The sequence below is a fragment of the Sus scrofa genome, chromosome X, assembly GCF_054392235.1.
Source record: "Sus scrofa isolate SSC_HxYL_T2T_F1_AM1 chromosome X, Sscrofa_HxYL_maternal_Yorkshire_Landrace_v2.0, whole genome shotgun sequence".
Taxonomy (NCBI): Eukaryota; Metazoa; Chordata; class Mammalia; order Artiodactyla; family Suidae; genus Sus; species Sus scrofa.
The window spans coordinates 49,567,825-49,594,241 of NC_139401.1; the positions used below are offsets into that span (position 1 = coordinate 49,567,825).

Consider the following 26,417-nt stretch of genomic DNA (forward strand, 5'->3'; position numbering starts at 1 on the left):
GCTCTCATGGAGCCGCTGGGTCCATCCCCATTGTATCCTCTCCGTCTTCCCGGAGCATTCGAGCACGAGTACACACTGAATACCAGGATGCAGCCTTCTTTCTACCTACTCCAAGTTCACCCCTTCGTTTCTATATGGTCACCTCTAGCTGGGGCTGACGGCAACGGGGCAAGGGATTGGCTCCCGGAGGCGGTGGGAGGGGTCGGAAAGGATTATGAGTGATGATTGGTCAGGGCGAGATTGCTCTTCCGTTGTCCCAACCAGCGACGGAAGTCCTCTACTCCCACCCTCCGTAGTCGTCTGCCCAGTTCCGATTGGCCGTCTGTTTGGGGGGGCCCCGAGGTCGCAGAGTTGAAGCGCAGCGTGAGAGGTGAACGTATGCGTCTTTGCGCTTGCGCATGCGTGCGTGCGTGCATTTCCGTGCGCTTGCGCGTGCGGGTATTTTTCACACTACATTTTCTCCGAGCGGGTCTGTGCTACTGACTGTCCGGAAGGGGTATCGTAGCTGCCCCGGTCAGTAGCGCGGTTAGGCTCAGTCGCTGGCTGTGCGGAGTGACGGTGCTGTCTTCACGTGAGCTCTTTCAGTCTTGTCGAGCCCACATTCTGGAGCTTGTGGTTCCCCATGGTCAATCGCACAGATTCACGTAAAGTCCAGAGAGAGGTCTCTGAGTTTGTTTGGTGTCTCTCCCTGGGAAGTAACGTGTGTCATGCAGTTCGAAGCTATGTATCGCTACGCCTGACATCATAGATGCTAGTTGGGTCCATGTGATGTCTTTGAGCGCTTTGGGGAGTTTTTGGTGAACGGAATAGTTTATCTAACTGGATTTTGGGAGCCATGGTTCAAAGAGCCTTAGGCTTTGTCTGCCTTGTATATTTGGGTATGCACTTTCTGAGCTTTGGAGTCACTGGGTTTTAGACTGCTCTGTAGGCGTGTGCACCCCGGACTGTGAGGTGTCTGAGCTATTTGCGATTCTGACTACCAACTTATGAAGTCTCTGAGCTGCTTTGGGAAGGCTTTGTCCAAAGGCGTAGAGGATCTCAGCTGTTTGGGGTTTGGGTGTCAGGAGTAACGTCTCTTACCGTTTTGGCCTTAAAGTCTCTGTCCAGGAACGGAGGGGTTTGGAACCTGGTAGATAGGATTCCAAAGCCGCGAACCCCACGTGCTGGTTGTGTGTCTTGAGCAAGTCACTTCTCTTCTGGAGTTGCACTATGTATCATAATGAATTAAATGGGGCCAATGGCCATCATGGGCAGTACCTGTGTAACAGTGTACTGTAACAGTGTAAAGGGCTGATTCCCAGCCATGGCTCAGCAAGTGTTTTCTGAGTACTGTTCTAGGAGTTTCGGACAGGACAGAACTGACAGAGCCTCTCCTTTCATAGAGGTGCTCGGTAAACACATTAGAGCACATCAAAGGTGGCAGGTGCAATGTAGACAGAAAAGGCTGGATCAGGGGAAGGGGCATGGGGTGAGGATGTTTCTGTTTTCCTCGGGGTAACAAAGGCAAAGGCAGGTCTATCTGAAAGGTGACGATCGCGCAGACAGCTGGAGAAAGCGAGGGAGAAGGCCATGGGATTACCTGAAGGAAGAGCATTCCAGGCGGAAGAAGGAGCAGATGCAGCAGTCCTGGCGGGGACATCTACTTGAGGTGCTTCTGGGTCTCAAGAAGGAGTCCTGTGATGCCCTGGCTTTGGCTCCGAGCACTCATTGAACTGGTGTCTGGTGCTGCTCTGGCTCTTTGTCCCACAGCTTGTGGTCCTCCCCGTTTCACAGATGAAGGACCCGGGGCTCCAAGATGTGTCTTGCACCTTCTCCCTGCTTATGCTTGACATTACCGAAGAGGGGTGAAACCTTCTAGTCCGTCATGAGAGACAGAGGGCTTGAGTGGTAGAGCCACAGGGAGGACACCATCCACACTGAATGTCAGCCAAACAGCCAACATCACTTATAATACGGGAGTCCTGCCCCTCATAACGTTTCTACTCTTGATGGGGGGCAGGGCTTTAGGAATGAGAAAGGGACTGGGGCAAAGGAGAGGGGCAGGAAGGAGAAGCTGGAAGACAGTGAGAAAAAACCCACTGGCTTCATCATATTGCTTGGATTTGGCCCAGTTCACCTTGTTTAACTGATCATATGAGGATATACTCACCTTTTCCCCGTCTCTGCCATTTCTTTCCTTCCCTCTCTCTTGGGCCTGAGCAGTTCAGTCCTAAAGCCACTTGGTGCTTGAGGACAAGACAAGTGTAGGCGTGTAGGGACATTCAACTTGCAGAGTCAGAGCGCAAGGCAGTAAGGAGAATACCCCTGGGTTTGGGCGAGGGTGCAGGCTAACTGGCTCAGGGATTCAAGCTTGAGTTGGGGTGAGGAGGTCAAGGGCAAGGGATGGGTCAGTGCAGCATGTGAGGAGGACCTCAGTGGAGGAGGGATGGCTTGTTTACGTTGGGAATTCATCACCTCAGCAAATGTTTGAGGATAGTGGGCGCCACGTCTGCCCCTTCTGGAAAAGGGAATTTCTGATATGGAAAAGAAGTAAAGCAGAACACATTCTGAGGTGTTCTGCTGGAATTGGAAGTTCTCCATGAGAAGGCCTGGTTTTCAGTAGATAAGTGTGCACATGTAGACAGATACTTACATGTAGATGTGGAAGCAGCAAGATCCCAATGGCAATAAGTACACCCCGTCCCAGATCCTAGCTTCCAAATTCCATTCTCCACTAAATGCTGGGTTCCCAGGCCGAGGAGGGAGAGTATAAATGAGGCTGGCTTCACTTGTCATGTCAGCAGTAAGGAAAAGTTCAAGGAATGAGGAGGATGTGTCAAGGGGACAGAGAATACAGCTTGAAGGCAAAGGCAATCCCACTTGAAAAACCAGAGACTCTTTCATTCTTCCAGGTTTATTGAGGTATTACCGACTCAAACCATGAAAGTTTCAGGTGCTCAATATCATGATTTGATACACATATATGGCAAAATGATTACCACAATACGGTTAGTTAGCACTGTATCCACTCACATCATTATGTTTTTAAGAATTTTTTGGTGATAACATTTCAGTTCTTCTCTCTTTTCCTTTTATTTCTCTCTCTCTCTCTCTCTCTCTCTCTCTCTGTGTGTGTGTGTGTGTGTGTGTGTGTGTGTGTGTGTGTGTGTTGTTTTGTTTTTGGCTGCTCTGAAGGATGAGGAAGTTCCTGGTCCAGGGCTCGACCCCACTCCACAGCAGCCACCCGAGCCATGGCAGTGAAAACACTGGGTCCTTAACCCACTGCGCCACTTAATTTTCAGTACATAATACAATATTAAGTATCGTCACCATGCTCTACGTTAGATCCCCATAACTTATTCATCTTATAGCTAGAAGTTTGTACCCTTTGACCACCATTTCCCCCAGCCCCTGGCAAGCACCATTCTAAACTCTATTTCTGTGACTTAGACTTTGTTCAGATTCCAGATGTAAGAGAGAACATGCATTTGCCTTTCTCTCTCTGACCTCTTTCACTTAGCCTTCAACGTCCATCCATGTTGTTGCAAAAGGCAGGACTCTACTTTTTATGGCTGAATAATACCCCATTGTGTATGTCACCACGTTTTCTTTACCCATTCATCCTTACTTGGACACTTACGTTAACATATGTTGGCTGAAGCTGCATGGTAAATGTTAAAGTTGGTGTTAGTCCTCCAGTTTACTTTTCGAAAATTAATTTGGCTATTCTCGTTCATTTGCCTTTGCCTTACCACAGAAAGTTTGTAATCAGTCTATATGTACCAAAAAATCCTGCTGGCATTTTACATTGGAATTGTATGACATTGATGGATCTTTTTGGGGACTGTTGACATCCCAATTATATTGCATTTATCAACCTATGAACACAATATGTGTCCCCATTTTGTTAGATCATTTTACATTTATATCTGTGTCATTCCTCATATTGTTGTGTCTTTTTATCATTCTTTAAGATTTTTATTTTTTCTATTGTAATGATTTATACTGTTCTGTCAATTTCTGCTGTACAGCAAACTGACCCAGAAGTGTGTGTGTGTGTGTGTGTGTGTGTGTGTGTGTATTCTTTTCCCAAATTATCCTCCATCATGTTCCATCACAAGTGACTAGATATAGCACCCTGTGCTATGAGGCAGGATTTATCATTTTCTGTGTCTCTCTGGGTGCAATTTTATGAATTCGTACTGCTCTTTTCAAAGAAACAACATTCGGTTTCATTGATTATATTTATTCTTCTTCTACTCTCTGTTCCAATCTCTATTCGTTTCCCTCCTGTGCTTTTGTACAGGACAGGGTGTGACCTCGCTCACACCATGAGGGCCCTTGCTTTTCCCCACATGAGCATATCATCTTTGGACATGGATATTCATGGGGAGCAGTTGGGGGGATTCCCCTTGAGTCTCCATAATCTTCCAGGAGAGCATGTTCAGCTTCCCCAGAGAGGCTGGGGAGGGGGCTCTTCTTTGGGGTAAACCAAGAGCTCCACCTCCTCAAGGGGGCGACTTGGGCCTCTGGCCTCAGAGAGACACACGGGAATTCTCTGCTAAAAAGGCCTCTGGAGGCTCAAGACAAAGTCCTCACCATGGCCCAGAAGGCTCTACAGGACCTGGCCCTCATTACCCCTTCACCAGATCTCCTACCCCTCCCTCCATCATGCTGAGCCAGCCAAATCAGCCTCCTCACCTTCTCACACATGACAGACTGAGTTACACCCCGGAACTTTTCCACTGACCCGTACCGAACTCGGGGGAGGGGGGGGGCATGCATCTCTTTCAGATGTTCCTCTCCTCTAGGTTTCCGCTCAAATGTCACAATCTTAGAAAGACCTTCCCTGACTGCTCTTTCTAGATAGGCCCCCTCCTCTCTATTTGACGATTCTGATTTAATTTTAATCACAGCAGTTACCAACACCTGACAAATCACATACCTTTGGGGGCTGAATAGAATAGACCCTCCATGAGAGCAAGGGTTGTTTTTCTTCTCTTTCCCAACACCCATAATTGTGCTTGACATATACTTTAGAGAGAAGGAATGAATGAGGTAAGGAATGAATAAACAGATGCAAAGTTCTTGAGGGAGGCATAGCTAGACAAGCCAAGAATTCTGCCAGGGAACATGTTCAGAGGTAACAGGATGGTGACAAATCCTGTGGACTTTATCTCACGTCCTCAGGGACAGAGAGACCACTGGGAGATGGCCTTTTTTTTTTTTTTTTTTTTGTCTTTCTGTCTTTGCTAGGTCCGCTCCCGAGGCATATGGAGGTTCCCAGGCCAAGGGTCCAATCGGAGCTGTAGCCACCGGCCTACGCCAGAGCCACAGCAACGCAGGATCCGAGCCACGTCTGCAACCTACATCACAGCTCAGGGCAACGCCGAATCCTTAACCCACTGAGCAAGGCCAGGGATCAAACCCACAACCTCATGGTTCCTAGTCGGACTCGTTAACCACTGCGCCACGACGGGAACTCCAAGAGGGCCTTTTTCCTAACAGAACCAAAGGTCCTGCTCTCTTTTTCCCCTAGTACTCACAGTCAAGGACAGAGGCCTGCCCCTCACCAGGACATCAGAGACCCGTCGGGACCTTTCTCCCCCCTGCCCCTTGAGGAACCCTGGCTGGCTTGCCGCACTACACCTATTCTATATTACCCAGGGAGGCGCAAGCAAGCCCAATGCCCAGCACAGAGAAAACGCTTGGTGCCACTACAAAGAAGTACATTTCTGTTTAGCAAGACTTTTTGCCGGGTCCAAGACTCCAGCGAATTGTGAGGTTTTAATCCTAACTTTGCCCTCCCTCCCTTTGGGGACCACCCTGGAATAGTCCACTAACATCTGCATCGGCTGTTCCCCGATGACACCACCAAGGGGCGCGCGAGATGGAACATCTGTCATGGGACGTACCACTGACAGGGCCGGAGGTAAGACCATTCACTCGGAAGGTACCATTAGAGGGTAGGAGGCGGTCGTTCTGGAATAATCCATCGTGTTCCAATACTGAGGGTTCACGTACACTGCGGAGGGCGTTAACCACAGTTCCCGGAGGAGGCTCTCATGGAGCCGCTGGGTCCATCCCCATTGTATCCTCTCCGTCTTCCCGGAGCATTCGAGCACGAGTACACACTGAATACCAGGATGCAGCCTTCTTTCTACCTACTCCAAGTTCACCCCTTCGTTTCTATATGGTCACCTCTAGCTGGGGCTGACGGCAACGGGGCAAGGGATTGGCTCCCGGAGGCGGTGGGAGGGGTCGGAAAGGATTATGAGTGATGATTGGTCAGGGCGAGATTGCTCTTCCGTTGTCCCAACCAGCGACGGAAGTCCTCTACTCCCACCCTCCGTAGTCGTCTGCCCAGTTCCGATTGGCCGTCTGTTTGGGGGGGCCCCGAGGTCGCAGAGTTGAAGCGCAGCGTGAGAGGTGAACGTATGCGTCTTTGCGCTTGCGCATGCGTGCGTGCGTGCATTTCCGTGCGCTTGCGCGTGCGGGTATTTTTCACACTACATTTTCTCCGAGCGGGTCTGTGCTACTGACTGTCCGGAAGGGGTATCGTAGCTGCCCCGGTCAGTAGCGCGGTTAGGCTCAGTCGCTGGCTGTGCGGAGTGACGGTGCTGTCTTCACGTGAGCTCTTTCAGTCTTGTCGAGCCCACATTCTGGAGCTTGTGGTTCCCCATGGTCAATCGCACAGATTCACGTAAAGTCCAGAGAGAGGTCTCTGAGTTTGTTTGGTGTCTCTCCCTGGGAAGTAACGTGTGTCATGCAGTTCGAAGCTATGTATCGCTACGCCTGACATCATAGATGCTAGTTGGGTCCATGTGATGTCTTTGAGCGCTTTGGGGAGTTTTTGGTGAACGGAATAGTTTATCTAACTGGATTTTGGGAGCCATGGTTCAAAGAGCCTTAGGCTTTGTCTGCCTTGTATATTTGGGTATGCACTTTCTGAGCTTTGGAGTCACTGGGTTTTAGACTGCTCTGTAGGCGTGTGCACCCCGGACTGTGAGGTGTCTGAGCTATTTGCGATTCTGACTACCAACTTATGAAGTCTCTGAGCTGCTTTGGGAAGGCTTTGTCCAAAGGCGTAGAGGATCTCAGCTGTTTGGGGTTTGGGTGTCAGGAGTAACGTCTCTTACCGTTTTGGCCTTAAAGTCTCTGTCCAGGAACGGAGGGGTTTGGAACCTGGTAGATAGGATTCCAAAGCCGCGAACCCCACGTGCTGGTTGTGTGTCTTGAGCAAGTCACTTCTCTTCTGGAGTTGCACTATGTATCATAATGAATTAAATGGGGCCAATGGCCATCATGGGCAGTACCTGTGTAACAGTGTACTGTAACAGTGTAAAGGGCTGATTCCCAGCCATGGCTCAGCAAGTGTTTTCTGAGTACTGTTCTAGGAGTTTCGGACAGGACAGAACTGACAGAGCCTCTCCTTTCATAGAGGTGCTCGGTAAACACATTAGAGCACATCAAAGGTGGCAGGTGCAATGTAGACAGAAAAGGCTGGATCAGGGGAAGGGGCATGGGGTGAGGATGTTTCTGTTTTCCTCGGGGTAACAAAGGCAAAGGCAGGTCTATCTGAAAGGTGACGATCGCGCAGACAGCTGGAGAAAGCGAGGGAGAAGGCCATGGGATTACCTGAAGGAAGAGCATTCCAGGCGGAAGAAGGAGCAGATGCAGCAGTCCTGGCGGGGACATCTACTTGAGGTGCTTCTGGGTCTCAAGAAGGAGTCCTGTGATGCCCTGGCTTTGGCTCCGAGCACTCATTGAACTGGTGTCTGGTGCTGCTCTGGCTCTTTGTCCCACAGCTTGTGGTCCTCCCCGTTTCACAGATGAAGGACCCGGGGCTCCAAGATGTGTCTTGCACCTTCTCCCTGCTTATGCTTGACATTACCGAAGAGGGGTGAAACCTTCTAGTCCGTCATGAGAGACAGAGGGCTTGAGTGGTAGAGCCACAGGGAGGACACCATCCACACTGAATGTCAGCCAAACAGCCAACATCACTTATAATACGGGAGTCCTGCCCCTCATAACGTTTCTACTCTTGATGGGGGGCAGGGCTTTAGGAATGAGAAAGGGACTGGGGCAAAGGAGAGGGGCAGGAAGGAGAAGCTGGAAGACAGTGAGAAAAAACCCACTGGCTTCATCATATTGCTTGGATTTGGCCCAGTTCACCTTGTTTAACTGATCATATGAGGATATACTCACCTTTTCCCCGTCTCTGCCATTTCTTTCCTTCCCTCTCTCTTGGGCCTGAGCAGTTCAGTCCTAAAGCCACTTGGTGCTTGAGGACAAGACAAGTGTAGGCGTGTAGGGACATTCAACTTGCAGAGTCAGAGCGCAAGGCAGTAAGGAGAATACCCCTGGGTTTGGGCGAGGGTGCAGGCTAACTGGCTCAGGGATTCAAGCTTGAGTTGGGGTGAGGAGGTCAAGGGCAAGGGATGGGTCAGTGCAGCATGTGAGGAGGACCTCAGTGGAGGAGGGATGGCTTGTTTACGTTGGGAATTCATCACCTCAGCAAATGTTTGAGGATAGTGGGCGCCACGTCTGCCCCTTCTGGAAAAGGGAATTTCTGATATGGAAAAGAAGTAAAGCAGAACACATTCTGAGGTGTTCTGCTGGAATTGGAAGTTCTCCATGAGAAGGCCTGGTTTTCAGTAGATAAGTGTGCACATGTAGACAGATACTTACATGTAGATGTGGAAGCAGCAAGATCCCAATGGCAATAAGTACACCCCGTCCCAGATCCTAGCTTCCAAATTCCATTCTCCACTAAATGCTGGGTTCCCAGGCCGAGGAGGGAGAGTATAAATGAGGCTGGCTTCACTTGTCATGTCAGCAGTAAGGAAAAGTTCAAGGAATGAGGAGGATGTGTCAAGGGGACAGAGAATACAGCTTGAAGGCAAAGGCAATCCCACTTGAAAAACCAGAGACTCTTTCATTCTTCCAGGTTTATTGAGGTATTACCGACTCAAACCATGAAAGTTTCAGGTGCTCAATATCATGATTTGATACACATATATGGCAAAATGATTACCACAATACGGTTAGTTAGCACTGTATCCACTCACATCATTATGTTTTTAAGAATTTTTTGGTGATAACATTTCAGTTCTTCTCTCTTTTCCTTTTATTTCTCTCTCTCTCTCTCTCTCTCTCTCTCTCTGTGTGTGTGTGTGTGTGTGTGTGTGTGTGTGTGTGTGTGTGTTGTTTTGTTTTTGGCTGCTCTGAAGGATGAGGAAGTTCCTGGTCCAGGGCTCGACCCCACTCCACAGCAGCCACCCGAGCCATGGCAGTGAAAACACTGGGTCCTTAACCCACTGCGCCACTTAATTTTCAGTACATAATACAATATTAAGTATCGTCACCATGCTCTACGTTAGATCCCCATAACTTATTCATCTTATAGCTAGAAGTTTGTACCCTTTGACCACCATTTCCCCCAGCCCCTGGCAAGCACCATTCTAAACTCTATTTCTGTGACTTAGACTTTGTTCAGATTCCAGATGTAAGAGAGAACATGCATTTGCCTTTCTCTCTCTGACCTCTTTCACTTAGCCTTCAACGTCCATCCATGTTGTTGCAAAAGGCAGGACTCTACTTTTTATGGCTGAATAATACCCCATTGTGTATGTCACCACGTTTTCTTTACCCATTCATCCTTACTTGGACACTTACGTTAACATATGTTGGCTGAAGCTGCATGGTAAATGTTAAAGTTGGTGTTAGTCCTCCAGTTTACTTTTCGAAAATTAATTTGGCTATTCTCGTTCATTTGCCTTTGCCTTACCACAGAAAGTTTGTAATCAGTCTATATGTACCAAAAAATCCTGCTGGCATTTTACATTGGAATTGTATGACATTGATGGATCTTTTTGGGGACTGTTGACATCCCAATTATATTGCATTTATCAACCTATGAACACAATATGTGTCCCCATTTTGTTAGATCATTTTACATTTATATCTGTGTCATTCCTCATATTGTTGTGTCTTTTTATCATTCTTTAAGATTTTTATTTTTTCTATTGTAATGATTTATACTGTTCTGTCAATTTCTGCTGTACAGCAAACTGACCCAGAAGTGTGTGTGTGTGTGTGTGTGTGTGTGTGTGTGTATTCTTTTCCCAAATTATCCTCCATCATGTTCCATCACAAGTGACTAGATATAGCACCCTGTGCTATGAGGCAGGATTTATCATTTTCTGTGTCTCTCTGGGTGCAATTTTATGAATTCGTACTGCTCTTTTCAAAGAAACAACATTCGGTTTCATTGATTATATTTATTCTTCTTCTACTCTCTGTTCCAATCTCTATTCGTTTCCCTCCTGTGCTTTTGTACAGGACAGGGTGTGACCTCGCTCACACCATGAGGGCCCTTGCTTTTCCCCACATGAGCATATCATCTTTGGACATGGATATTCATGGGGAGCAGTTGGGGGGATTCCCCTTGAGTCTCCATAATCTTCCAGGAGAGCATGTTCAGCTTCCCCAGAGAGGCTGGGGAGGGGGCTCTTCTTTGGGGTAAACCAAGAGCTCCACCTCCTCAAGGGGGCGACTTGGGCCTCTGGCCTCAGAGAGACACACGGGAATTCTCTGCTAAAAGGCCTCTGGAGGCTCAAGACAAAGTCCTCACCATGGCCCAGAAGGCTCTACAGGACCTGGCCCTCATTACCCCTTCACCAGATCTCCTACCCCTCCCTCCATCATGCTGAGCCAGCCAAATCAGCCTCCTCACCTTCTCACACATGACAGACTGAGTTACACCCCGGAACTTTTCCACTGACCCGTACCGAACTCGGGGGAGGGGGGGGCATGCATCTCTTTCAGATGTTCCTCTCCTCTAGGTTTCCGCTCAAATGTCACAATCTTAGAAAGACCTTCCCTGACTGCTCTTTCTAGATAGGCCCCCTCCTCTCTATTTGACAATTCTGATTTAATTTTAATCACAGCAGTTACCAACACCTGACAAATCACATACCTTTGGGGGCTGTATGATTTCAAAAGAATGTAAGCTCCATGAGAGGTTTTTTTTTTTTTTCTCTCCTGACACCGATAATTCAGTTTGATGCATCCTTGGAGGGAAGGAATGAATAGAGAGATTCAAAGTTGTTCAGAGAAGTAGAGCTAGACAGGCCTAGAATTCTGCCAGGGAACATGTTCAGAGGTAACAGGATAGTGACAAATCCTGTGGACTTTATCTCACATACTCAGGGGCATAGCAACCCCTGCGAGATGGACTTTACCTAACAAGCAAAGGTCCCGTTGTCCTTTTCCCCCAGTACTCACAGTCAAGGACAGAGGCCTGCCCCCTCATCAGGACTTCGGAGCCCAGTCGGGACCTTTCTCCCTCCTGCCCCTGAGGGACTTTGGCTGGCTTCCGCCAGTAGGCCTGTTCTGTATGACCCAGTGAGGCATAAACAAGCCCGATGCCCAGCACAGAGAAAACGCTTGTTAAAGCTCCCTGTTATAGTGGTGCCACTTCAGGGAGGTAAGTATCTGTTTAGGAAGACTTCTTGCCGAGTCCACCACTCCAGCGAATTGTGAGGTTTTCATCCTAGCTGTATCCTCCCTCCCTCTGTGGATCAGCCTGGAATGGTCCAAGGGCGTCTGAATGGGCTCTTCTGCGATGCCACCACCATGGGGCGCGCGAGATGAAACAGTTCTGTCCTGGGATGTACCACTGAGGGGCGGAGGTAAGGCCATCCACTCAGGAGGGTACCGTTAGGGAGGCGGCTCCATTATGGAATAATGCGTTATGTTCCAACACTGAGGGTCCCCTTAAACCACCTAGGGCATCAGCCACAGTTCCCGGGAGAGGCACGCATGGTGCCACTGGGTCCAACTTTCTTTGCTCCACTCTGTTCTCCTACAGCATTTGAGCCGGAGCGGACACTGAGTCCCATGCTGCAGCCTTCTTTGTATCTGCTCTAACCTCACCCCCTCGTTTCTAAATGGTCACATCCTACTGGGGTCAGCGTCGGAGCAGGAGATTGGCTCCGGGATGCGGGGTCAAGATTCGTTTTGGGTTATTGATTGGCCACGACGAGAGGCCAAAAATAGGTCTCGGGGTCCCAAAGCGGGGCCTGAAGTCCCACGTGCCACATTCCCATTGGCCGTCTCTCTGGTACTGGTCGCAGAGTTAGAATTTTGAGAGCTCTGTGTGCTTGTGCGTGCATGCGTGTGTGGCCGCGGTGACTTTTCCGGTTGTCCTTTTTTCTCCGAGTTGTATTCCACACCTAGCTGTTCTGCGAGGCATAGCTAGACGGGCCCAGGATTCCAACAGGGTACATGACAAAGCCCATGGACTTTATCTCACGTACTCACTGTCCTTGCGACCCCTGGGAGATGGCCATTTTCCTAACAGTACAGACGGTCCTGCTGTCCTTTTCACTTGTAATCACATTCAAGAACAACGGCCTGCCCTGCACCAGGATCTCGGAGCCCAGTCCTGCCTGTTGAGGAACTGGCTGGCTTCCCCCACCAGACCTAGTCAGTATTACCCGGGGGAGGCACAAGCAAGCCCAATGCCCGGCACAGAGAAAACCCCTTGTAAAGCTCCCTCTTTAATGGTGCCACTAAAAGCAGGAAGTTTTCCGTTTAGGAAGCCTTCTCCCCAAGTCCAAGACACCACTGAGTTGTGGGGTTTTCGTCCTATCTCGGCCCTCCCTGCCTTTGGGGACTAACGCGCAATGGTACACGAACGTCTGCATCTGCTCTTCCCCTATCCCACCACCAAGGGGCGCGCGAGATGAAACATCCGTCGTGGGAAGTACCACTGAGGGGCGGAGGTGAGACCATCCCACTCAGGGAGGTACCACTGGGGGTAGGAGGGATAATCCATTCTGAATAATGGAATAATCCGTTCTGGAATAATCCATTATGTGACAACACGAGGGTACCCTTTCGCCGCGTAGGGCATCAACCGCATTTCCCGGAGAGGCAAGCATGGCGCCGCTGGGTACAACCCCATTCCTTCCGCGCTCTCTTCCTGTGGCATTCGAGCACGAGTGGACAGCGAGTCTCAGGATTCAACCATCTTTGTATCGACTCCAAATCCACCCCTTCGTTTCCATATGGTCACAGCCAACTGGGGATCGCAACGGGGCTAGAGATTGGCTCCCGGGAATGGGAGACAGGGTCAGAAAGTATTCTGGGCGGTGATTGGCCACGGAGAGATTGCTCTTCCGGGGTCCAAACCGCTCCGTAAGTCCGCTACTCCCACCCTTCCTAGTGGTCGGCTCGGTTCCGATTGGCAGCCTGTCTGGGACTGGCACGGTGATCACAGAGTTGGAGGGCGGGGTGAGAGGTGTACGTCTGCGTTTGCGTCTCCGCCCTTTTGCGGGCTTGCGTGCGGGTACGGGGGGCGGGGACTGTCACGGTGCTTTTTCTCCGAGTTGTTCAACGCTGCTGACTGCCCAGAAGTGGCTTCGTAGCTGCTCCGGTCAGTGGCGAGGTTAGGTTCAGTCGCTGGTTGTGCGGCGTGACCGTGCTGTCTTCACGTTGAGCTCTTTCCGTCTTGTTTAGCCTTCAGTCTGGAGCTTGTGGTTCCACACCGTCAGTCGCACCGATTCGTGTAAAGTGCAGAGAGAGGTCTCTGGGATTGTTTGATAGAGAGGTAACGTGGGTCATGCAGTTTGGAGATGCGTATCGTTACGTCTGACATTACAGATGCTGTTTGGGTACAGCTGCTATCTCTGAGGGTTTGCGGGAGTTTTTGATGAGAGAGGTATTTTATGAGTGGGTTTTGCGAGCCATAGTACAAAGAGCCTTAGCCTTGATGTGCTTATATACCTGGGCGTGTGTCTTTTCTAAGCTTTTGGGTCGCTGGGTGTTAACGGTGTATAATCTGTGGAACCATATGTGTAAAGGACTGCTTCCCAGCCATCCTTCAACAAGTGTTTTCTGAGCACCTATCACGTACCTGAGTGCATCTGGGAGTTTCTGACAGGACAAAACTGACAAAGTTTCTCCTTTCCTAAGGTGCTCCGTAAACACATAGAGCAAGCACATCAAAGGTGGCAGGTGCAATGTAAACGGAAAAGGCTGGATCAGGGGAAGGGGCATGAGGTGAGGATGTTTCTGTTTTACTCGGGGTAACAAAGGCAAAATGATTACCACAATAAGGTTAGTTAGCACTGTATCCGCTCACATCATTATGTTTTTAAAAAGTTTTTTGGTGATAACATTTCAGTTCTTCTCTCATTCTTTTCTATTCCTTTCTTTTATTTCTTGCTCTGTTTCTTTGTGTTTTAGTTCATTTATTTGTTTGTTTTGTTTTGTTTTGGGCTGCTCCTGAAGCAAGCGGACGTTCCTGGGCCAGGGCTCGACCCCACTCCACAGCAGCCACCCGAGCCATGGCAGTGAAAACACTGGATCCTTAACTCACTGTGCCACTTAATTTTCAGTACATAATACAATATTAAGTATCGTCACCATGCTCTACGTTAGATCCCCATAACTTATTCATCTTATAGCTAGAAGTTTGTACCCTTTGACCACCATTTCCCCCAGCCCCTCGCAAGCACCCTTCCAAACTCTACTTCTGGTAGAGCTTCCATGCCTGCCTGCTTACATCTCTCATAAGCGTCCTATCTTAATAAATCTATTTCTTGCCTATCAAAGATAAATAAATAAACTCTATTTCTGTAACCTAGACGTTTTCAGATTTCACATGTAAGAGAGAACATGCATTATTTGTCTTTCTCTCTGACTTATTTCACTCACATATATATGCATATATATAACGTAGCAGGCTGGAGCCGATAATCCTTAGAAACTGTAGCTTGTTGACCTTACCTTGCATCCGGGAACTTGGATTTCAGGTGGTTTCCCACCGTTCCCTCCCCGAGAAGGGTAGGTTCCTCTTCCGAAACTGTCCAAACAATATGTTCGATGCTAAACGCCTGCTTGCCTCCCGGGACCCTGGAATCCTGGTACGTGCTGGGCAGAGAGTGTGCGAGGGACCAGTCCCCAGTTAAAAGCTTGGGCCCTGGGTTTCTCATGAGCTTCTCTGGCAGACAGTGTTTGAAGGAGCTGTCATGGCTCGTTGCTGGAGGGACAGATTGTGTGACTCTAGGGAGAAAGGACTCTCGAAAGCGTACGCTGGTTTCCTCTGGATGATGCCCAGTGCACCACTCCCCCTGGCTGTTTGTCTTTCTATCCTTTTGCAGTACTGATTCCTAGCCATGGGGATGACTGTATGCTGGGTCCTGTGAGCCCTCCTAGGGATTCACCAAAAGCAAGAGTGGTTTTGGACGTCTGAAACAGTGGGGGCAGCCATGAGATTCACCAGTGAGCTCCTGCCTCATTGATATGCAGTGAAAGCCTCGTTTGAAGGGTGGACGAAGCGGTAGGATGATGATCCTTTCATGCTCGGTGACTATGGATGTACCCATGCTATAGAGCAGCACTGAGCCACTGACGGGTGTGAGAGGTAACCGTTCCTTACTAAGTTAAAAGGAAAAGATCCAGAAGTTCCCTGGTTGCTCAGCGGGTTAAGGCTCTGGTGGTGTCACTGCTGTGCCTCTGGATACAGCTGCGGCAAGGGTTTAATCCCTGCCTGGGAGATTCCATGTGCAATGCGTGTGGCCAAAAAGAGGACCAAGAAATCCCGCATCAGAGGGTTAGCTCACTGCATCCCTGGGCTGCTTTGCTGAGCTGCCTGATGTGAGGGGGTACCTGTCATGAGCACCGGACTTTGGTGTTTGTTATTTCCTCTAGGCCCAGGCGGGGGGGGGGGGGGGGGGGGTGTCCAGGCCTTGGAAAGGTGACCTTCGTGTCAGCCAAAAATGTTAAAAGTTTGACTTGCTCTCTCCTACAACTGGGAGGACACAAATCTGTTTCTGGGACGGAGAAAGCTTCAGATAAACCCGAGCGAGGCAAGAAGGGAAAAAAGCTCTCCAGCCTTTTTTTCAACGTGGCTGCTTCTGTGGCAGCTTCTCCCAGCATTCCCACCAGATCTGCCTTGGCCAGGTTCATTCAACAGCCCATCCACTGGCTACATGCTTGCAACACCCACGCTGAGCACTGGCCGCTTGATGCTTAGGAAACATTCAGTACAGTTGCTCCAAGCATCGTGACCCAGGTTCAACTGTGAGGGCAGAACTGCGGGCAGTGGAGGTACCAGAGTGACACACACGTGTGTAGTAGGCATTGTGGCCGCGTGTATTAGGAGTTTCCGGAAAGAGGCGGGTATGACAGATGCAGTCCTCCTCCCCTCACAGGGAAGAGACTGACTCCACAGATGTCCTCGTTACCCCATTCTCCTGGGTCATTTTTACGCAGAAATAACTGGCTCAAGAAGAGCCGCCTTTTATTAACAATAGACCTGGAGTCAGGGTCCTTTGTTCATTGAGGAAACAGTCTCAGCACCGCCAAGACACTACATCTCAGCCTCCTGGGCCTAGTTTGGGGATGTAGGGATGATGTGGGCTGGAACCTGCAAGCAGATGACAGCCACCTGTTGTGTGAGTGATGGCGGGATTTAAGTCCTAGAAACCTAGGAACACAGAGGAGGGCACTGACCCCTGCCAAAGTATCAGGGGGAGGGGTTGTGGGTGTTTGGTCAAGACACACTTCTCAAGGGTGGGGAGGTTCCTGAGGGAGGCACCGTGATCTTCCAGTTTACAGACACACAGGCTGAAGGGCACCGACAGCAAAACCAGTGCAGCCATTTTCCATTCTCAGTCTTTGGGCTCCAGACCACCATGGCGGCTGGGTCACCTCCCGAGAGGCCATGCAGCCACTGAAAGCACCTCCTCTGCCTCTGCTCGCCTCTCAATTCCTAGTATCTGCTAAACAGAGGGAGACGGGTCGAGTCCTAACTGGGCCGTAACCGGGCCTGGGGGGTGATGGCAAAGCCTCTCTGGCATGGTGCAGTGCCTCCCTGCAGGGAAAGTCAACGTCCTGCCTGCCTGTTGGCTCTGAGGCAGGCCCTTCCCACCAGTGGACTCCAGGTCTCTGGGCTTCAGAGCAGCTCCCCTGAAGGCGACACAGAGAGGGTCTGAGAGCCGTTCACGGTGCCTTTGCCCTGCTGGGTGCCTGGACGTCACCGGTGGACACGGTACTGGGACAACAGTGACTGTCCCATCATGGAACAGTATCTGCATCTCAGCAACAAAAACCCAAACCAAGTTTGTTGTGAAGTGACGGCAAAGAAGACTGGCTCAGGAGTCTGACAGACCCGGGGCGTGACTCCCAGATCCACCCTCCACTGCATCAGCGACTTAACCTCTTTGAGCTTATTTCCTTGTCTGTGGAAGGCGGTGGGTTGATACTTACCTCTCTGGCCCTTGGGGAAATAAAACCGTGTCTGCCCTGCTCACATGAGCTCAAGAGCCAGGCTTGAGGAAGAGCCGTTTACACTGCACCCCTGTTAGGGACACATCAGTGTGGAGGGATCCAGGCCACGGCCCCAGGAGTCTACTCCACCCTCTGACTGGGGTGGCTGTGGGGTAGGGGGGGTGGTGCCATTTCCATCTTTTTCTTTGACCTTACGTATCAGAGACACACGCTTCATTTCATACTTAGGTGTGTTCTGCTTAGAGGAGTTGTAGTGAATGAAGGGGATCCTCACAGCTGAGTGTGTAGCTGGTAGAACCTACACACTCTCTCTCCCGGACCTTCTAGGAACTGGATCGTCTGGGTGCCTCCAGGGGTTGACAGCACCCTGTGCAGACACCTGAGGAGCTGCAGGAAGGCACTGGCACATGACCTTGGAGGGTCCCCCCATCCTGAGCAGGCAGCTGATCCCTGCCACCCTCAGGGCCCCAAGAACTAGAAAATCAGCTCCACTGCAAAGAGAGGAAAGTTACTGTACTTTCTGTTGTCCTAACAGAGAACTCCGACTATAAAATCGAGTGGGAAATAGTGAACGTGTCATCAAAACAAAGTCCATGGGCAGAGCAGATCGGGCCTGTTCCATTTACTGGGTCACAGACACCATAAAGTGACAGGTATCTCCCATGTTCTGGGTTATCCCTCCTCACTGTCAGGCAGGTGATCACCCTGGATCCATTGATAGTTCCAAAATTGTGATCTGATTCCAAAGTCCATGTTCAAAGGCAAAAGTGGGCCCAAATACAATAAGCAGAGAGACCTTTGCCATCTGTCCCCTGTGCTTATTAGCAAGGAAGCTTTTCCCAAAAAAGGCAGGCATCAGATTGCATTTCAGCTCAGCTCACTGTGAACCACAGTAAACCTTGTTTTGATTTGGGGAATTCAACAAGAAATCCCCACCACATCCCATTCTATAAAAGTAGGAGTTAACTGACTTCTCATCCAGGTGCGGCCCAGGTAAAATGGAAATTGCACCACCCAACGTGACACCGAACCGAAGAAGGAAACCAGCAGATGAGGATGGCGGGAACAGCACCTGTGAGGATGTGCAGTCTGGGAGTGGTCAGCAGGAACGATTGTGAGCACACTGGCCATGTGAGGTACAGAAAGGGGTTTGGGGTGGTTGGAATGTCAAGTGGGGGGAATGGAGCAGGAGGGGTCCGGTGAGGATCAGGCACTCAGGGGCACGCGACTCCTGATGTGCCTAGTCCAGGAGGCCGGACACTATCCCTAGAGCAGCGGACAGCCCCCACAGAGGTTTGAACAGGTGTGGCGTTCCTAGATTAGGACTTCAGAAAGGTTCCTCGGGCAGTGGAATGGAAAAAGGGTGGCAAAGGATCAGGATTGGTGGTGGTCGTGCAGGGTAGAGCTGAGGGTGACCTGGACTAGGGATCTCACTGTGGTGATGGAGAGAAGTGGCAAGATCTTGCCTAGACTTAGGAGCAGAAAGGCGGGGCTTGGTGCCCGAGGGGATGGTGAGACAGAGGCGGCAGGCACAGATGACTGTAAGGATCTCTGGCCAAAGCAGCCGGGGAGAAGGCTGCCTTGCACTGAGTCAGGCAAACACTAGAGGAGGTGCAGATGTGTGTAGGGACTCGGGGTGGATGGCTTAGTTTGGACGGGCTGAATGTTCCTTGCCTTTGGGATTCAAACAAGTATGACCTGAATGACGTGGGGGAGCTGACCTAACCTCTCTGTGCCCAAGACACCTCATCAGTGAGAGGAGAATGAGTCTGATGATGAAGAAAACTGCTTTCTGTGTCATTAATTTAGTCTAGGGGAATTTTCTTTTACACCACAAAGTACCGTTTGACTGTCAGTTACCCCCTAGGTACAATGGCAACGTCTCTACCTGTACGCATGTCTGCTGGGCTTTACATATCTGCTTTGTGTCTCCTCTCCGTGTGGCCACTGTGCATCATGTATTGCCAACTGTAAAACAAATAAATAAATAAATTTAAAATAACAAGTGTTTATTGCCACATGCATGTAGTGTGCCAATCCATCAGCCTGTCTCCCGAAGAAAGAGCTCCCTCAGACCCTCCAGTCTTCCCCCTGTAGCCCCTCACTCCTGTCAGATGACCAGGGAGGTCTGTAATCTGCAGGAGGGGATTAAAGGGATTAAAGTGGATCTGGAAACCATCAGTGTGTGGCGGCATAGCAGGGAGATGAGGAAGCCACTGACAATCCAGATTTGAAACAAGGACCACGAAAATAAAACCTTTTGATACCTATAAAGTGTTGTTCAAGTGTCGATGACTTCCAGGGTAAGAAGGGACCCTCTCTTCTTATCCACATATCTGCTTGGACAGGCACGAAAGATGCCTGGCTCATCTTTACCATTTGACAAGGCTGAACTTCACCTGAGCCCCGAAAGAGCCACAGAAAAGACATCTCTGCAGACTTCTGTGTTCCCGAAGTGGCTTACCAGCAAAGACCGGCCTTCCCTTTAGGACTTAGGTAAGGCTTGCGGTCCACTCTTTGTCCTATTTGCCATAAGCCTCTCAGGTGTCCCATGGGTGTACCCTGCTAGCAGGCCAAACACAGACCTTCCTCCGAGTCCTTAAAGGTCAGACACAGACCCTCAGCTCCGTGTTTTCTGTCTCATGAATCGTAACTGAGATTCAAAGTCAGCCCTCCTGAAACCAGCTAGTCACAAAGACAAACATTTCCTGTTCAGTTGATTAGACTCCCCCCTCCCCCGAATGTTTCCCACAGTAGCACTGTCTATTAATCTCTCTCAAGTCCAATGCAAAGCCACCCTGCTGACACAGTCTGCTCTTCAGACCTGGGGTGGTCTCTCCATTGCAATCCGTAGAATAAAGTCAGTCTCTAGGTCAGTTCTGTGTCTTTCCACGTGTGAGGTGTCACACTGACTGTGAGTTGCAAGAACTGGTAAGGAAAAACTCTAGTAACCGGAGCCGTTTCTCGCAAGGACACACAACACAAATTACCCGGCAGGCACAAAAGCCCCACCTTCCAGCACCAATAGGCTACCACCCAGACGCACCGTCTGTGAGGTCACCTGCGCTACCCGGAAACACTTCCCGCGACTCTGGAAGCTATTACGGCTTCCAATCGCCAAGCTGCTGGGACGGGGGCTCCGGTACGCGGCCGAGACGGTCGGCTTCTGTCTTCTGTGCTCCGAATCCCCAGGCGCTAGTGCCGCTGTCCCCGGGTCGGAACCTACTCTCCTTCCGGTCGCTCCCGGCTGCCCCCCCCCGGGACAGCCGCAACAGACCGGGTGCCCAAGAGGACCCCGCCTCCCTAAGGGGGTGTGGCCGAGGGGGAGGGTCCCATCCCTGTGACGTCAGACGCAGGCCCTCAGACTCCACCTCCCCTTTGGGACGCGTAACCTCTCTAGGACTCCGGAGGACCAACCCCCCCACCTCTGTGGTCTTAACCCTTCTATTCCCAGGGGCCAAGATTCCGAGCCTGGGCTAAGGATGGGAGGCGGTCCGCTGGCACCGGGTTGGCGGGAACCTGATCCGGAGAAGGAACGTGCGTGAGAGCGAGCGCAGGCGACTGACAGAGGAACCGACAGCAGACGGAGGGAGAGTTCTCCCTAGGACCAGACCGGTACGCCTTCGTGTCTCAGGACCAGAATTCTCTTTAGCCAAGTAGGATAGGTGCTCTCTGAGAGAAGAGTTGTTTCTGTCCGACGCCTCATCTCTTCGGGATCAGAATTGCTGTCGGACAGTCTGGGTATGGCTAATGTTCTTTTCTAGCTGGGGGTTGCCATTGGTAACCCGAGAGCGAGGTAGTTGAAACTCCCTATGGGACCGTCAGAGAAATTCTTTCTCGAGGCTGTGTTAAAGAGGTCATGATGTGACATAGGAATAGACATACTTTTGATAGGCTCTTAGATTCCTGCATTGGTGTGCAGTTATTCCGACAACTTTTATCACCTGACTCAACTTGCAGCAGTGTGGAAGCAGTAAAAGGAGGAGAGCATCTTTTCTTGTCTTGTTTGGAAAGCAGGGGATCTTGGGCAGTGGACCTGCACTGTACCAGAAATTTGTTTCGAGAGGGTTGGTTTGGGGTTTTGTTTGTTGTTTTGTTTTGTTTTGTATTATTGCCATGCCTGTGTCATGCAGACGTTCTTGGGCCAGAGGTGGGACCTGTGCCACAACAGCGGCCAGAGCGACAGCAGGGACAGCACCGGCTCCTTAACCTGCTGAGCCACCAGGCAGCTCCTCCAGAAATGTGGATGTAAGATTAATTAGGGGTTTCCGTTTGTATTTCCAACACCATTTTCCTACATAGACGTATCCCTACTGGGCGTGTTGCATACGTTGTCTATGCGTTGGGGTTATTTTGCTTGCTCGGTGTTCAAAAAGAGAAAAGTGAAATGGCCTGTGCCTGGTCTCTTGGAGTGCCAGCAACAGAGAAGCCGCACCAGAAGAAAGGATTTCCATATTTTAAGAAGTAGTATTACACCAGCTCCCTCTGGGAAGGGAGTCTCCTGCCTAGAACTTGTTGGCATTCGATTAACTGTTTTGTGAGTGGTCGTGTCAGGGAAACAGTGGTTTTACTGTTTTTAGTTGAATATTGGCGACATTGCACATTGTACTTGTCATTGCATGAAATGGGTAAGTAAAACGGCAGATCCTAGGGATCCCTTTTCTTTATCCGGCATGTGGGTGCGATGCAGGCTCAAAATGCGAACGTTCGGTTTAGGCGGGGCCGACGTGCAGCCTGAGAAACTGTAATGTTTATGAAGTGGGGGGTCGAGGTGCCAAGAGGAAATCTGTGCTTTGTTAGAAGATTATGTATGCATCTAGGTAGTAGGTAGAGCCAAAGGACGTATAAGGTGGTGAATGCGAATGAAAACAGGTGAGTCCTTTAAGAGGGAGAGATCGGTGTGGTGAACAGTGCTGGGACCTTTGTATTTTAACAGACCTGGGTGAACATTGGTCGCGACCACTCCCCAGTGGTTGTGACCTTGAGTGGGAGTAGGCTTACCCTCTCTGATCCTCAGTTACCTCATCTGAAGATAGGGACACTAATATTATGTATGATTGCACCCCCGCCCTCCAGGCGGAGCTTGCCTGACCACCTGGCTTCCAGGGTTCTGGGCTGTGTCCCAGGGCCCGCCGTCTCCCACCAGCCCGGGCTCTCATCACGCCGGCTTCCCTGTTGTCTTCAGTTCAGCTCCCTGCCCACCAGACTGTGAGCTCCTCCAGGCCCATCTTCCTGCATGAAACGAGCCTGTGCGCACAAAGTCTGCCAAAGCACGGATCCCGGAGCCTGGTGCCCCACAGATGCTCTAACACGTTGACCTCTGTCGTCCTGTGAGTGATGATGGCACGAGTAACACGGGGTGCACACAGAGAGCGGTGTAGCTGCTGTGCTAGGGTCAGGCCCTTTGTTGGAAACAACACATCGGAAAGAGTGTCTAGAGCACATCTCTCAGGTTCGTTTTCTCTTGTTCCGGGAGGTGTGGTTTCTTGTATCCCCACCCCGTGCAGAACCCCATGGTGCCGGTGCAACACCCACATTGCCCTTCCTCGTTCATAACTATTACACCAGCCGTGTCTCTCCTGAGCACATTTTGCCAGTGAGTGAGCAGTGAACAGCCTCTGCTCAACTTGCAGTTCCTTTGAGTGGGTGAGGGGCATCTCGTCTGCTGCGGCCACCCTGTCCCGAGTTTCCAGTGGTCCGTCTCTTCCCTACTTTTCTTCCCTTTATTCCGTATCTTGGATAATCTTTTCCCTCTCAGGGTGGAGGTCTGCCCAAACTCGCAGCTGCATTGGGCAGTTTGCAGAGGGCACTGATGAACAGAAGCACCCTGGGTGACTACTTGTTGAATGAAAACAGCCCGGACAGCCCGGCTCCTTTGTTTCCTGGGTCAGAGGAGTGGCCATCACTCAGGCTGCCCTCAGCCGGATGGACAGTGCCAATCAGTGTCTTTGGGCAGGTCCACGTGGGCGCTGTCACTCATGGAAGGAGACTGCTGTCCCCATCTTCCTCTCGCCTCTGTGATTCTCCTGCTCCTTCTTCCCCCCCGCCCCCGAGCCCTCCTTTGCACTCCCACTGCTGTCTGTGTACACGTGCACCGTGCCTGAGCCCGCCCTGCCACCCACTTCATGTGGGTGACTGTGAATTACCTTTCCCATTAGGCCTGTTGTCTCTTGGCTCACAGCCCAAAGCAGACTTCCTGTTCCACTGAGTCTGGATTTCTGTTTTCCTTACCCTTCCCTTTTTCCTTTTTTTGGCGGAGCAGTATGGCATCTTGCTAAAGGACACTAGCTCTGATTCTAGGCAACCTTCCTTTCAGCCCCGTTCTGCCACTTGCTGTCGTATGGTCTTGAGAACTTTACTCGGCCCGCTGTCACCTGAAGAGGGGTTAATCCTTCTTGATGAGGAGGCCACCCGAAAGGGTGTTACTTGTGAATATGTCATAAGCTTCATGGAAATGTGCTGGCACGTTCGTTCCCCGTCATTACAACTGCGGATGCTGCCACGGGGCGGGCTGCAGGTCGGGCCTTACCCTGCATGAGCTCCAGCAATGAACTTCAACGTCCCACTAGACATCTCTGTCCAGCCCTAGAGGCTCTCTGTTTCTCTGGCCCAGTCCTCCAGCTTCTCCCCCTCGCCTGGAGGAGCTCTCAGCAGGCAGCTGGCACTTCCATTGCGGGTCTCCCACCTGGGGACCAACAACCGACGAGAGCTTCTGTCTTGTGCTTCCGTTCTGTCTGTGCCAGTTGTGTCCACGGGTGAGTTGGGGCTGCTTCCCTTTCCGAGCCATAGGCCCAGTGTTTCTGGGAGGCCTGCGTAGAGGAACGGGGCCAGGCATCCTTCCTCCTGGGAGACCCTAGTTCAGGTTCCTCAGTGCCTTGACCCTCAGCCTGGGTACCAAACCGCCCAGCCTTCTGCCAGACGGGGTGCTTCACCAGCAGGAGAGAGGGAGAACCTCCAACTAGAGATGCGACAGGAAAGCGGAAGAGTGTTTCGGAGGCTCCCAGCACGGTGGTTAGGCGAAAAGTGAGACTCTCATCCCCACCTGACATAGACCTGAACAGATTCAGACAGGGGTGCTGGTGTGTTGCCACATCCTGAGCGGGCCTTCCTTTGGGGACCAAACAGCGAGCAGTAGCCAGAGGAGGTTCAAGCGCAGAGTGAGCATTGGAAACCCTATCAGCATGAGACTTGATCTGATCCCAGGAAGGTCCTCATCTTTCCTGCCTGGAATTTCTGGATCATTCTGGGGCATCCTATGGCAAAGGAGATGGATTCCTAGTGGACCTTCGCTCCTAGATCAGAGCTTCCGTGATGCGTGTTATTACTGTCACACCCTGTCTCCCGCCCTACTTCGTTGTCAGTGGGGTACCCAGTGTCCCTGTACTATGCATGCTTTGCTGATGTCCATGTGCTTCTGTGCCATTTTATTGGCTGCCTCCAAGAAGCAGCGCTGGGGCTGCCGGAAGGCGGAAGGCTCGTGTGCTAGGCTGAGCTCCAGCTTTGATGGTATGAGGCCAGTCAAGCCGTGGTGAGGGGGTGTGGAGCCAGAACTGGGGGAGGGGTGGGGTGGTTCACCATTTCACGGAATTCTCAGTGTCAGTTCTTGCAACCCTGAGGAGCTCACCGGACGTGAAGGTCTTCCTGCTCCATAGCAATGACTCTTCTCCCTTGAAGGACCTTCTGACCGCTTCTGTCGTTGTTGATAGCAAATGAATACACACACTAAAGGAAACTAACATCAGAATCCAAGTTTGTTCATCTTGTTCTGTGCTAGGTGAAGTCTGAGGTTACTACCCTTCAATCCCAGAGCAGCAGATCCAAGTTTGTAAAGAGGCGCTCTCAACTGCGTAGGTTTGCAACAGTGCAGGGTGGAGGGCACAAGAGCACACCGTCTGGTCACTCTTGGTGGCTCTGCGGCCAGACCGGCCTTCACATGGCCCAGGTGGACAGGAAGGAAAGGGGCCCTCCGGCCCAGGGAGAGTTGTAAGCAGGGTCTGCTGTCTACAGCAGCTGGTCCTGCAGCTGGCGCTGGTGGCCCTGGCGTAGGGGGCCAGGGGACAGTCCTCAGGGTCGGTGCGTGTGAATCGCACTTTCACGGCTGCTGCATGGGATCCACATTCGGCCTCATTGAGTTGTTCAGGAGTGGTCTTGGGGGTTAGGACTTGTGCCTTTTCCTCGCAGGAGGCGTGACTGCTGAATCCACTTTCTCCCCACACACAACGTCCAGTGATGTGCACCCAGCAAGCGCCCGTGGGATCCTTCTGAACGGAAGAAATTCTGCTCTCTGTCAGCCTGTGCTGTTAGGTGTCCCCAGGAAACCCACGCGTCTTCTGCGGACAGACCTGGCTCGAGAACAGGTACGTTTATTGGATTCCGAACTTGTGGTCGCATCAGGGAGCGCGGCAGCTCACCTGACCCTGCCAGGCTTGTCTCCCAGCCGGAGGGTCGAAGGAAGGGCTTTTCCTCCTGAAGGTCAAAGGTCTAAATTCAGACAGTCATTTGGGGTGTGTTTAGCAAGGGTAACGTGGCATTCCACGTTTATTGACCCTTTACCAGGTATCAGGCAGTATTCTCCATGTGTCTCTCTATCCCCTGATCTAATCCCCTCTCACAGACCCCTCGTTTTGCAAGGTTTCCGTGCTCATTGCCAAGGCGAGAAAGTGGAATACGGAGAGGTTGGGGGACCCGCTCTGAGTCACACAGGCCATCAGAGGAGGAGGGACACCCAGACGTATGCATCCAGGACTCAGAGCCCACACACTTGACTTTTGAAGTTAAAGTTGACATGGGGTACTATATTCCTTTTAGGTGCACAGAAAGGTGCACAGTGTGTTTATACATTATGAAATGAGGACCACGATGAGTATGGCCACCATCTGTCACCATGCAGACTTATCACAATATTGTGGACTCTCTCTCCCGCATTGTATGTTCCGTTCCCCTGATTTATGTAGTTTATGACTGGAAGTCTGTATCTCTTAACCCCCTTCCCCTCTGGCAGCCACCGGTTAGTTAGATATGGAAGTACCTCTGACTCTGTTTCCGCTTTGTTCTCTGTGTTCGCTTGATTTATTTTTGAGGTTCCATATGGAAGTGTAATCATGTGCTATATGGCTTTCCTCCCTGTCTGACTT

The 26,417-nt window shown here is 50.9% G+C and overlaps 1 protein-coding gene and 2 long non-coding RNA genes across 12 annotated transcripts in view; 2 read left to right on the forward strand and 1 right to left on the reverse strand.

Moving 5' to 3' along the window:
* Window positions 1–440: 440 nt before the first annotated feature.
* Window positions 441–5,559, forward strand: LOC146394603 (uncharacterized). The gene is made up of 2 exons (XR_014835490.1): window positions 441–571; window positions 5,519–5,559. It is a non-coding gene; the product is annotated as an uncharacterized LOC146394603 (long non-coding RNA).
* Window positions 5,560–6,478: 919 nt separating this feature from the next.
* LOC106506966 (uncharacterized) overlaps window positions 6,479–26,417 on the forward strand; it is a 28,566-nt gene continuing 8,627 nt past the window's right edge. For 2 of the 10 annotated variants that reach the window (XR_014835430.1, XR_002340637.2), the window contains exons 1-3: window positions 20,384–20,425; window positions 20,738–20,898; window positions 25,465–25,640. Coding sequence is in view for 2 of the 10 variants with exons in the window: in XM_021080073.2 (XP_020935732.2) it covers window positions 22,621–22,735; window positions 25,465–25,640 (291 nt within the window). In the remaining 8 variants the exon portion in view is untranslated. Of the gene's footprint in view, window positions 6,610–12,135; window positions 12,771–13,354; window positions 13,598–13,962; window positions 14,050–15,152; window positions 15,416–17,818; window positions 17,937–18,265; window positions 18,420–19,631; window positions 19,780–20,383; window positions 20,426–20,735; window positions 22,736–25,464; window positions 25,641–26,417 lie in introns of those variants that run through there. The other 8 variants (XM_021080073.2, XM_021080074.2, XR_014835426.1 and 5 more) reach the window with 8 other exon arrangements.
* Window positions 9,993–20,628, reverse strand: LOC146394604 (uncharacterized). The gene is made up of 2 exons (XR_014835487.1): window positions 20,330–20,628; window positions 9,993–19,251 (listed from the first exon to the last, which is right to left on the reverse strand). It is a non-coding gene; the product is annotated as an uncharacterized LOC146394604 (long non-coding RNA).